General features: G+C 41.4%; 1 protein-coding gene across 1 annotated transcript; it reads left to right on the plus strand.

Annotated features, from left to right (window-relative positions):
• Positions 1-5,306: 5,306 nt before the first annotated feature.
• LOC111836645 (dual specificity mitogen-activated protein kinase kinase 2) lies at positions 5,307-13,206 on the plus strand. Its single transcript, XM_023798118.2, has 11 exons — positions 5,307-6,304; positions 6,883-7,093; positions 7,680-7,826; positions 8,552-8,629; positions 8,722-8,773; positions 8,913-9,037; positions 9,362-9,575; positions 9,688-9,740; positions 10,638-10,699; positions 10,791-10,836; positions 11,039-13,206. Exons 1-11 carry the CDS (start codon positions 6,219-6,221, stop codon positions 11,147-11,149), a joined length of 1,185 nt encoding a protein of 394 aa, XP_023653886.1. The 5' UTR covers positions 5,307-6,218; the 3' UTR covers positions 11,150-13,206.
• The last annotated feature ends 20 nt before the right edge of the window (positions 13,207-13,226 follow it).

The raw sequence follows: 13,226 nt of genomic DNA on the forward strand, positions 1-13,226 counted from the left end.
TCACCTTTTGTTATTTAATATGACTTAAATTATGCTCCCTGCTGTATTTGACTATGTAATATAGCTTTTATTTTTTCTTTGAAGTAGCTGGTCCCCCCTAAGGGAAAAAGATGACATTTGTTACAAGGTTTCATTTAACTCACACCCAGAGTATTTGGAAACACTGAATGAGAGCTTTGCTCGGTCGCCAGTCGGGGCCGGGAGGACATTTTCCACTTTTTTCCCGCTCCGGCAGTAGCCTGCTGTGAGGGGGTTTTTGTGGTTTTTCGACCTCCCAAGAGCAACTTCGATTTCGCCTTGTTTTTAGTTCATACTTGGTTCAGGCAGAAGTTCTTCTGGTAAGTAGTAGTAAGTTTATCAGGTTTAAAATTTTTAATAAAATAATAATTAAGTTCCGTTTTAACACAAGTAATAACTTATTTTAGTGTACTCCGCACGTTACTGCATTTATTGTTACGCAAATTAATCTTTATAGTTAAATACACTATATAAATTTACTGGGCTGGGAGTACGGGGTCATAGTGAGTTAGTTAATTATGGGGCCAGCTCAGTGTTGCGTTTGCAAGATGTTTGCCCTTCTGGACGTTAGTGTCCAGTCGGACTTCATCTGCGAGCGATGTAAGCTAGTGGACTCACTCATGGTCAAGGTTCGCGACCTTGAGGAGCAACTGGCTCGCATCCAATGCAACAGTGAGTTAGATGAGCTAGTTGATACGCCGTTTAGGGAGACGGTGTGTACGCCACTAACGGGGGGGAGGGAGAATGAAGAGCAGAGAGGTCGAGAGAGCTGGGTGACCGTAGGTCGTAGACGCAGGAAAAGGCGTACACACGTTACAGAGGCGGCATCACCTGAGGTGTCTGTGTCTAACAGGTTTCAGGTGCTTCCAGCTTTAGAGCCGGAAGGGACTGGGGAAGCAGGTGGGCCCTTGGGCACTGAGGAGCCCCCTCCCCCCAGAAAGAGGGAGGTTGTGGTAGTGGGGGATTCAATTATTAGGGGAGTAGACAGTTATGTGTGCACGCGTGATAGAGGGTCCCGTACGGTGTCTTGCCTGCCTGGTGCCCAGGTAGGAGACCTTCCAGATCGTGTGGACAAGCTTTTGGCCCCAGCTGGGGTGGATCCAGTTGTCGTGGTGCATGTTGGCACCAACGACATAGGCAAGGGTAGAAGGGCTGTTCTGCAGGATAAATTTATAGAAGTCGCCAATAAGCTTAGAAGCAGAACGTCCATGGTGGTATTTTCCGAAATACTCCCCGTGCCACGCGCAAGTGAGGCTAAGTTAGCTGAGATAAGGAGATTAAATGCGTGGCTAAAAGGATGGTGTAGGAAAGAGGGGTTTAGGTTTATGGGGCACTGGAGGACCTTCTGGAACAGGTGGGACCTGTTCAAGCCGGATGGGTTGCATCTGAACCGGAGGGGAACCAGTGTACTGGGAAGGCGTATTTGTAGAGTAGTTGAGGAATGTTTAAACTAGGGACTGGGGGGGCAGGGAGGTTAGTTAAGTATGTAACTGGGGGGAAACGGAAAGCCCAAAAAAATCATATTATAAGTAGGCACTGTAATAAGCCTACCCTTTGTTGTCTGTATTTAAACGCCAGGAGTATTAGGAATAAAATTCATGATTTAGAGGCTCTTATCTACTTGGACTCTTATGATATTATAGCAATAACTGAAACGTGGTTGAGTGATAAGGATGGACAAGAATATAATATGGATGGTTACACATTGTTCCGTAAAGACCGTATAGGTAAGAAGGGAGGTGGTGTTGCAGTATATGTAAAGGAAATCTTGCAGGCAAGGGAGCTTACTGATATAAGTAAAAGTACGGAAGCTATATGGGTAAAATTAGATGCTACAAACTCAAATAGCCTAATTGTCGGTGTTTGTTACAGAGCACCCAATGTAGCTGCTGAGGAAAGCAGATTGTTATACAGTGATATTAGGATTATGAGCAATAAAAATGATGTGGTAGTTATGGGTGATTTTAATCTACCGGGGATACAGTGGGACATTGTTGCTGGCTCTTCTGAAAATGAACTTGAGATGGTGGAATTAGTACAGGATTGTTTTTTTACTCAGTTTGTTAACACCCCTACCAGGGGAGATGCCATTCTTGATCTTGTTTTGTCTAATAACCAGGACAGGATTGGTAAATTAGATGTTTTAGAACCACTTGACAGTAGCGATCATAACATGGTTAAATTTGAGGTTAAGTTTAGTGCCCGAAGAGCAAAGTCCAAATCAAAAATATATAATGTTAGGAAGGCTAACTTCAATTGTATGAGATTAAAACTAGAAACCGTGAACTGGATGGAGTTAAATAACAAAACTGTTGAAGAGGCATGGGAATTTTTTAAAAGCACATTATTGCAAGTACAAGAGGACTTCATACCTGTTTCTAGCAAGAATAAATCTAGGAAATTGCAACCTAGGTGGTTTAATAGGGACATAAAGTATAAAGTAAGGAGGAAAAGGGCTTTGTTCCAGAGATGGAAAATAACTGATGATGACATAATAAAGCAAGAGTATCTAAATCTACAGGCTGAATTAAAAAATGACATTAGACGAGCTAAAAGGAATGTCGAAAGGAAGATCGCATTGGAGGCTAAGGATGACGTTAAAAGTTTCTTCCAGTATTTTAACTCTAAAAGAGCTCTAAAAGCTGAAATTACTAATCTGCAGGATAGTAAGGGTCTTATAATTGAAAACGACATTGACATAGTAAATGAGTTCAATGATAGTTTTGCACGGGTATTCACTGTCGAGGACACTAGTAACTTACCAGTTCTTATTACTAATTCAACATCGTCTATAACTAATATATATATAACTGAAGCTGATGTTTTGCAAAGCCTAGCTAAGCTCAAAATAAATAAATCACAGGGCCCTGATGGCATCTTACCTATAGTGTTAAAAGAGATGAGGGATATTATTTGCCGACCCTTAACATTACTGTTTCAAAAATCCTTATCTGAAGGTGTGGTACCTTCTGATTGGAAGCATGCCAACATAACGCCCATTTTCAAAAAAGGGGATAGAAGTAATTTGTCAAACTATAGGCCAATCAGTCTAACTTGTATAACTGGTAAAGTTATGGAGGCTATAATCAAAGAGAAAATGGTAGATTACCTGGACTCAAATAACATTTTGAGGGATAGCCAGCATGGATTTAGGAGAGGTAGATCCTGTTTAACAAATCTGTTGGAGTTTTTTGAGGAAGCTACTCAGGAAGTTGATGATAAGAAGGCCTATGATGTCATCTATTTAGATTTCCAAAAGGCTTTTGATGTTGTTCCCCACAAGAGGCTCTCACTTAAACTCAAAGCGACAGGTATTTTAGGAACTGTAGCGACTTGGATTGATAACTGGTTAACGGATAGGAAGCAGCGAGTAGTTATAAGAGGCTCGATGTCACAGTGGGCCTGCGTTCATAGTGGGGTACCGCAGGGTTCAATTTTAGGACCACTTTTGTTCCTAATTTACATAAATGATATAGACACCAATATATACAGTAAACTGGTGAAATTTGCAGATGACACCAAGGTGGGTGGTGTAGCAGATACTGAACTAGCGGCTCAGCAGCTACAGCGGGATCTTAATTTAATTAGTGACTGGGCTGACACCTGGCAGATGAAATTTAACATAGACAAATGTAAGGTACTCCATGTAGGGAGCAGAAATATAAAGTACAGGTATTTTATGGGACCTACTGAAATAAAGGTAGCTGATTATGAGAAAGACCTTGGTGTGTATGTTGATGCTTCCATGTCTCATTCTCGCCAGTGTGGGGAAGCAATAAAAAAGGCCAATAGGATGTTGGGGTACATCTCCAGGTGTGTGGAGTTTAAGTCAAGGGAGGTAATGCTAAGATTATACAATTCCTTGGTGAGACCTCACCTAGAATATTGTGTACAGGTTTGGTCACCATATCTTAAAAAGGACATAGCGGCCTTAGAAAAGGTGCAGCGTAGGGCCACAAGAATGATTCCTGGTCTTAGAGGAATGTCATACGAGGAAAGGTTATTTGAGCTAAATCTGTTCAGCCTCAAGCAAAGGAGACTGAGGGGGGACATGATCCAGGTCTATAAGATTCTAACAGGTTTGGATGCTGTTCAACCGAATAGTTACTTCAGCATTAGTTCAAATACAAGAACTCGTGGCCATAGGTGGAAATTAGCGGGAGAACATTTCAAACTGGATTTAAGGAAGCACTTCTTTACACAGCGTGTAGTCAGAGTATGGAATAGTCTTCCTGATAACGTAGTGCAAGCTGAATCCTTGGGTTCCTTTAAATCAGAGCTAGATAAGATTTTAACAACTCTGAGCTATTAGTTAAGTTCTCCCCAAGCGAGCTCGATGGGCCGAATGGCCTCCTCTCGTTTGTATAGTTCTTATGTTCTTATGTTCTTATGTTCTTATATGACCTTCAATGACATCTAGTGACTTGTTCCTAATGGAAAATAATTTCAGTGACCGTAAAAAATAATATATTCTAAAGCTACTGCTCCATTGATTATAGTTGTTTTCCATTATTTAAGATAATGGAAGAGACCACTCTACATTTAAAAAAAAAACTTCATTTTTAAAATCCTGGTTTAATCCGGTTTGCTGGCAGAAGGTTGCACTGAACGACAGGTTGCTTCCAGGTTCAACATATCTAAGATGGCAGTACACAAGAATAAGGATATGCAGTAGAGATTGGGAAAGACCAGGAACCAGCCAGGCAGAGGGTGGAATCGACATTCTAATGCCAGACAGAACCATCAACTTATCTGTCAGTGGCTCATAAGTTGGAGGATGACTTCAAGTGACTTTCAAAAGGAATGGGAAACATTAAATCCAGGTGCGAAGTGCACTGCTAGGACAATTCATAACAGGCACCTAGAAGCAGGACTGAAGACCCATAAAGGAAGAAAGAAGCCCTTCATCAATATGAAGCAGGGAAGAGCTAGGCTGAAGTTTGCAAAAAAAATTGTATATTTTATAGACGCATACCCATAAACTGAAAAATGGGTGAAACAAAAAAAATTGTGCTGTGGTCTCTCAAATTTTTCCAGAGCGTTATATGGAGAATTTGCTTAATTTATCAATTCTGATTATTAATTAAGAGCAATTTTGACCCAATAGGGGGAGACATTTTGCCAGAAACTAGTTAATTCTTATAATAATATAAAAGGGTTTAAAGTCCATTTTGATTCATTTCTTTACTCAGTCGATGCGAGTTTATATTCCTATATGCGAGCGTGCGTCGCCTAGTGGTTTTTAATACGTTATACAAAAAAAAGACGCGCAAAATGTCGCGTGATTTTACGAGACTTGGCAACGTTACCTCTTCTTTCCCGGACTGGCTCCTTGATCCTGCGTGTGTCTGCAGCGCGCGGCTGGGAGAGCTGGACGGAGCCGCACCCCCAGTCCTATTCCGGGGGACATCTGTTGCGACACCCGGCTTCCCCATTACTCAGGCCGGATATCGTCGGACTGCAGAATTTTGTTGGCATCGGCGAGGACGGTCTTGTTCCTTCTGTTCCGCTAAGCTCAGGAGACAGGCCGGGGCCGCCGGAGTCTGAACTGGCGTGGACATTTAATCGTTTTACCAATTCAAGTGCAGGAACCTGGGAAAACACGGCGTGCGCCCATACGCAGCGGTCACTTTTTTCCAGGAGAGCCAAGCTAGCAGGCTAACCGTCTCTAACACAGCGAGGAAAACGCCTCGATACTTGAGGAACTCTTGTTAGCTTCAACTAGCTAACTAGTAGTTTAGTCTTCTTATAACGTTGAAATACCTACCTAGGTTATTCATTACCTTGTATTGGTACCTCAATTAATCAGTTATACGTGATTTTACTGAGTTGCTGTAAATTACTATTTAATACAATAATATCTAGCAAACTTTATTTTATATAATACGCATCCGTTCTTTTTGTCACCTGTATTCAGCACCTGTCTTAGACATCTAGTTTTACAAATCATTTGGTAAAGCGCTCATTCGTATCCATTTTGTGGATTCGTACATTTCCTGTGAAATTTCAATTTTATGAAATCCACTATTTCAAATCGGTGATAGGCCACAGGTAGTCAGTTTGCAGAGAACTTTTCTAATTGACTGAAAGCCAAGACATTTTACAACGGCATAAATAGGTTATTTTGGTTGTTGTGAAATAGTTAATTAGTGTTTCCGAGATATAATTGCTAGGTAGCTTCTGCCTTCTTAAAATCCGACATGGCCCCAAAAAGAAGACCTGTTCCCCTAAACATCGCACCCAGTGGAGATGGACAGCTGTCCACCAATATCGATGCCGCTTCTGAGTGAGTACCTGCAGCTGGATGCTTGTCTAGACAGATACTGTACAATGTAGTGAAACTATTAAGGATGACGAATGCGCTGTTAATGTTAACGTACAATAGGTCTGCCCACCAGGAACTTGAGATGTTAAAATAACATTTTAAATTCGTGTACATCCAAGAGATTGATGATAACGATCTTTGGTATGCATTATAATGCCTTATAGATGAAAAGTAAATAGTAACAAAAACAGATTTGTGTGTGATTTCTGCTTATTATCTTAAACAAAGATCTAATGCTGTTAAATATGGTCTGTGGAGTCAAGATAAAGAATATTCAGGTTAAATGATTTTCAAACTGCAACCTGCACCTAAAGTGATTTAATACGGTAGAATGCTCAGTACTAATGAGAAGTTAATAACAGCATTACGGAAAAGTTAACATTATAGCTTTGCAGTGTGAGAAATGGAGGAAACAGGAAATGCATGTTTTTTTAGATCTAGTGGTTGTAGACTAAGCTGAATCGAAGGTGATCAATGCGAGTAGTTTTCAAAGTGCATCCTTATCCTTTCGCTACCATCCCTGACCACCACCACCTCAGGGCCAATCTGGCCACCCTGCAGAAGAAACTGGAGGAGTTGGACCTGGATGAACAGCAGAAGAAGCGTCTCGAGGCCTTCCTCACCCAGAAGGCCAAAGTGGGTGAGTTGAAGGATGACGACTTCCACCACATCTGCGAGCTAGGTGCTGGGAATGGCGGCGTGGTCAACAAGGTCCGCCACAAACCCTCTGGCCTAGTCATGGCTAGGAAGGTGAGTGGTTCTCTCTTTGGATGACAGACAAAAATTCTGAGAATGTACAAAACATGTAATTAGTATTATTTGTAGTATTTCCCAATCTGGTCCTTAGGGACCCCCAAACAGTCCATGTCTTTGCTCCCTCCCAACTCCCGGTAGGTGGTGGACTGACTGGAGGTCCCTGAGGACAGGATTGGGAAACATTGTTCTAGAGTAATGCTGTGAAAAATCATTTTACTACTATGGTGATTCATTATGCATGTGGGGAAAAAATAGTCGCTGAGGTTTCCAATAAATACATTTTAACATTAGATAATATATGTTGTGGTATATAAAGTGTGACTTTATTAGCTTTATTAAATAAATGTGAAATTAATAATAGAAGTAAGACCATGGCTCATGGCTTCTTAGGCCAAACTGTAATTTGTTCTGAAGCTCTTTAAATTTGTAAGGTGATAAAAAAAAAGTTGATCCCCTTAAACTGGCGTTGTGTTAATCATGACATTACAGATCGTTTGGGGGATTTTGTGCTGGGCTTTTTCTGTTTCATTTTGAGGATGGATCCCTGCTACCTGTCACACTCTTAACTGCTCATCTACAGCTGATCCACCTTGAGATCAAACCAGCCATCCGTAACCAGATCATCCGTGAGCTGCAAGTGCTGCATGAATGCAACTCCCCCTACATAGTCGGCTTCTATGGAGCCTTCTACAGTGATGGGGAGATAAGCATCTGCATGGAGCACATGGTGAGGAGGAGGCAAACAATGTATGTTGCACCCAGTCAGACCTGACTTCTTGCCGTTATTTGCTGCGCACATGCGCGTCTTCTGCAGACGCCCTTATATTAGCAAAAAGCATTAGTGCTTTTTGTGGGTACGTTAGTAATTGTTTAGGCAGTAAAGGTAACGATTAAGTTATTGGATATCATCTTATAAAGAACTGATTTCTTTGTATATTCGTGGCCAAAAATGGGCCTAACCCAAAATTGCAATGGTCCTAATGGTCTCAGCTGCAAATAATTGGCCAGGAAATGAACAAGAATTGAACAGATAGTGACTTAGCTTTTCCCTTTGATTTCCTTAAATATCTGAATCTTATGGGAAACTCGCAGACAGCATTTTACAGAAAAAAGAGTCAGTGTTGTTCCACTCCAGTGTTAATGGCTTCAAACAGTTGATGACCAGTTGAAAAATGTTTTCTGGTTAGTTTGTGTTTACTGCGAGACCAAATGTTCTTCATGTTGTTCAAATCTGGACTGTGACCAGGCAGTTATAGGCTTGGCCCATTATTGTTTTGCCCAGGAGTCTATATGTTTGTTTATTATTCCAATGTAACAAAATATAGTGGATGCATGATGTGACAATTGCTGAAGGTTGGGGGTTTTTTGTGGTTCACCTGAGCTGCTGGCTTTCTTCATGTATATTGCGTGAGCGGCTAGTGCCTGGTATTCATATGTGCTGTGTTGCAATAGGATGGGGGCTCCTTGGATCAGGTGCTGAAGGAAGCCAGGAGAATCCCAGAGGAGATTCTTGGAAAAGTCAGCATAGCTGTGAGTGTTTCAGAAACGGCTCTGGAAGAGATGAGAGCTGAGTTATGTTCCCACATTTGCTTCTGACCTTTCTGGTCTTGTGTGTGTTCCAGGTTCTTCGAGGCCTGGCTTATCTGCGGGAGAAGCACCAGATTATGCATAGAGGTAAACTGTGACCTGCTTTTAAACCCAGAGTTCAGAACCTGTGTTAGCGCTGACTGGGCATGGGTCTATTAGACTGGGTTTTTGAGCACTGACCTCAATAGTCGGTCTGCAGTGCCCTCATTCCTCCCTGCCTCCACAGACGTAAAGCCATCCAACATTTTGGTGAACTCGCGTGGAGAGATCAAGCTGTGCGATTTTGGTGTCAGCGGCCAGCTCATCGACTCCATGGCCAATTCCTTTGTGGGGACTCGCTCGTACATGTCGGTGAGCGGACCTGCACAGACATGCACAAATATAGGCGTGAACGTGCACAATTTTACACACATGCACAATACAGAAAGTTGAACATAGCTATTTATATATACAGACACGTACAGTCATGCATAACTAATTGTCTGCATGTAGGCAGTCACTCATTTATTGTTTGTGTGTAGTTGACTGTGCTCTGTTAGATGCTGCCTAAGTCTGAAGGGAGGAATACAAGTAAAAATTTCATTGTACTTGTACTCGTACAAATGACAAATAAAGTTTTGAATCTTGAATGCTGATCTCCCTAAATGACCCATGGCTTTGTCCCACCTTCCACAGCCCGAGCGTCTGCAGGGCACTCACTACTCGGTGCAGTCGGATGTGTGGAGCATGGGCCTGTCCCTGGTGGAGTTATCCATCGGTCGCTATCCCATCCCTCCTCCAGACGCCAAGGAGCTGGAGACTATTTTTGGCCGCCCTGTGACTGATGGGGCTGAAGGAGGTATCCACAGTACCTCCCCACGCCCCAGGCCCCCGGGACGGCCAGTCAGTGGTGAGCCATGGCTAACTGATCATGTTCCATGGAGTTCTGTCGTTTGGGGCTTGTTAACTGATAAGTAACTGATGTAATGTGCTTTGCTGATCATCTCTTCTCTCTGCCTCAGGACATGGTCCTGCAATGGCCATTTTTGAGCTCCTGGACTACATTGTGAATGAGGTCTGGGGAATTGCTTGTCTTCAAATTATTATGTTTCTTCAATTTCTGTATATTTTTCATGCTTTTATGCTGCTTTGTTTATGCACAATGTGCACAGAAAATCTTGGGTTGCTTGCTTAATTCAGTAAAAACTCGAAATTAATTGGTTTTATAACAATTTGTTTACAAAAAAATATATATCACATTAGAAAGAACCAGTAACATCCTTTTCAAGTAGGAGTAAATTGGAACCCAAATTATCGTTCTAAAATAACTGGCGGGTGTTTCACGAAGCAGAATTTCTTGCTTCGCCAGATAACTTGTTGGATTTAAGGTAGTCTGAGCTAAATGTAAGTAAATGAAGGTGAAGTCCATTTAGCCCAGACTACCTTAAATCCAACAAGTTATCCAGCTAAGCAAGAAATCCATTGTTGTGGAACACTCCCCTGTTCCGAGTTAAAAAGTTAATTGGCAAGCGGTCTCGTGGGGTGTATAAGTGTTAACGCCTTTGCAGTAACGTAAAATGCCAAACATTTCTGTTTAATATCCCTTTGGGTACCAGAGACTAGAATTGCAATCCAGAATTAAACAAACATCCGAAGACTTTCTTTGAGCCATGTATGATATATTATCCTGTGTGTGTGTGTGTGTGTGTGTGTGTGTGTATACATATAAACCCTTGACTTCACTCCACACCCTCGTTTCGCTTTCTTCCCTGTTTTTGTGTGCTACGGTGAAGTACAGTGAAGCCCTCCCTGGCCACATGCTGTTTCTATGTTGCACTGTGGTCCTGGTGAAATGTTACTTCACGGCCCTGTATCCCTGTATATAGATGGTACAACACTAAAGCCCCATTGACTTCACATCGCACAGCTATATCTGTCTGTTTTACTTTTACCATTTTTTCATTCCCACCAGCCTCCGCCCAAGCTACCGCACGGCATCTTCACCACGGACTTCCACGAGTTTGTCACGAAATGGTGAGTTTCCACTCGGTCTGTCTTTGGCTGAGGCAGAGTGACCGATAATGTAGTAATGATGTCGTATTATGTTCTTCTTGTGTTTCCACAGCCTCATCAAAAATCCAGCAGAGAGAGCTGACCTGAAGATGTTAATGGTGAGCCGTGTCATTTTGTCAATTATGCCATTGGCTAGCAAATATTTGACTTATAGGACCGGATTGGTCAGTGTGCTGGCCAGCTGCATAAACATTGGTCGAGCCATAGTTAGTTTTCAGTGCAGCAGGTAGACAAAGTTTTGAATCAGGTTTGGTGTTTTGACGGCTTGTCTGAAAGTCTCCTCTTTGTTCCTGTGTTCAGAACCACACGTTTATCAAGCGCTCCGAGGTGGAGGAGGTTGACTTCGCAGGCTGGCTGTGCAGAACCATGGGCCTGAACCAGCCCAGCACCCCAACTCGCACCAGTGTTTGAGCGCCATGTGTGTGCATACGCACATAACACACACATCGCTTGGGTATAGTGTTTTTTTTTTATTTATTTGTTGTTTTCTTTTTTTGAGGACTTTTCCCACAGCGCCTGTTTTACTGTAGTAAAACCTGATAACAAAATAGAACATTTTTGGCCCTTTTTACTTTTTCAAGCAGAATTTAAAAAAAAAAAGGTATCGTGCATTTCAGGTTTTGCGGTGTCTTTGGAGAAGATTATGAATAAGTTACTAAAGTGTAAAATCAACCCCCCACACACACCGGATCTGAAACACGTACATGTGAATTTAACGAGTTTTACAAAGTGCCAGCAGAGTCCGTTTTAGCTTATACTAATTTTACTGTCTCAAAGTGAAGTCATCTGACTCAGAAGCCTGTAACGAAGTCTTACGGACATGCCCGTACTGGTAATTTTATGACAAGGACTGGTGTTGATTCTCCGAAAACCAAAATGCTGTTTCTGGTTTAACGTTTAGGCACACAGCCTTAGAATACTGAAACAAATGTCAGTAGCTCAGTGTGGTGGGTGAAATTGAAACTCCAGGGTTTCAATTTCCATCGTGAAGTCTATTTTTATTACTTAAATAGGCATTAAATTTGCTCTCTTCATACTGTTAGTCTGGCAAGTTGACCTGCGATAAAACAGGGTAAATTACTCGTACTACCAATTCTAACATTGTGGTCAAACGTCAGAACTAAAATGGCCAATATAGTGCTTTTGTAATGATTAACCCTTAGCGTGGTTCTTACGCTAGATTTTATTTCCAACACATTTGGTGAGTGTTTTGTGGCCTTTAGGTCTGGGTGTTGTCTGAAAACAGTATTGGTGAATTTTTTTTTTTTCCTTTTTCAAAAGTACCGCGCCATGCTTGTTCCTGCGGCTGTGTGTATAGGAGTGTCTCATGGTGGGATCACCTTTCTTCTTTTAGGACCCCTTTGCAAAGTGCTAAAGCTTAGCTGTGAGTTCTGGTCAAGTTTGGTTGCCTACTTCCTCGATTGCGATGCCAGTAATTTTATCGCATTGTCTGCGTGTTTCCCCAGAGGTTACAGTACCGGAATGTACGTGGTGCAGCCTGAGCAGGTCATTGTGGAGGTTAGCTCCTACTAGCTGATTGTTGCTGATTGAGCTGCAGTATTGAGGGTGATCTAGCTGTTAAGGGCAACATACCTGTAACTTGAACAATTCTAGTTCAAGCCATTGGTGAATCCTGGTACCCTTGAGAAACCTCAGCTTCTGAATTGCTTTAGTAAGACTATCCCTTTCTTGATTTGTATAAAAACATTTTGTTCATTTAATTTTGCTATTGGTGTTATGAGGACGAATCCTGGTTCATTGTGTACAAGCCCAGATGTCAGGCAGGTGTGTTTTTGGTTTTTTTTGGCTGTTTTTTGCCTTCTGCATCTTAAATGTGTTAATTTAATTTCAGCTCATGCTGGATTTCTGTTTTTTCTTATGCTTTGGGTCTTGCTTTTCCCTTTTTAAATAAATGTGCTGTGTTTTTCATATTGTGAAAGTTTAAAATAATTATACAAATTGAGTAATTACACCTGCAAGGTGGCATTTGTGTAATTTCAAATTTGTCTTTCTATGTGATATGAAAATATGTATATATTGAAACCTGGATGTTTACACATACAAGTGTATACATGTCCACATACGGAGAAATGGTATGCATTGTTTCAGGTTCTGCCTTCTAAAGTGTGTGGATTGAATGTAACTTAAAATATATATATATATATATATTTTTTATTTTTTTTTTCCTTTGGAGGGTCATTGGTATGATGGTCTAGTACTGTAACTGGTGAGAATATGTTGTTTGAAACAATCAGGACTGGTGAAGGAAAGAATCTATTTTTGTTTGAAATATATATTTGGGACGACAGCTTTTGTCTTGTCTATTTGGGTTTGTGGGTACTTTGCCAGCTTGTATGTTCTTGTGGGTTTTCTCTAATGCTTTAGAATGGGGAAGTTTTGTAGTAAAACAAAAGCTGTTGGAAAAAGGTCTTAAAGTTTTATGGTCAATAAATAGCATGTGAAATGAAGACTTATAAAAACTTATGTT

Source organism: Paramormyrops kingsleyae, chromosome 21 (assembly GCF_048594095.1).
Source record: "Paramormyrops kingsleyae isolate MSU_618 chromosome 21, PKINGS_0.4, whole genome shotgun sequence".
Lineage (NCBI taxonomy): Eukaryota > Metazoa > Chordata > Actinopteri > Osteoglossiformes > Mormyridae > Paramormyrops > Paramormyrops kingsleyae.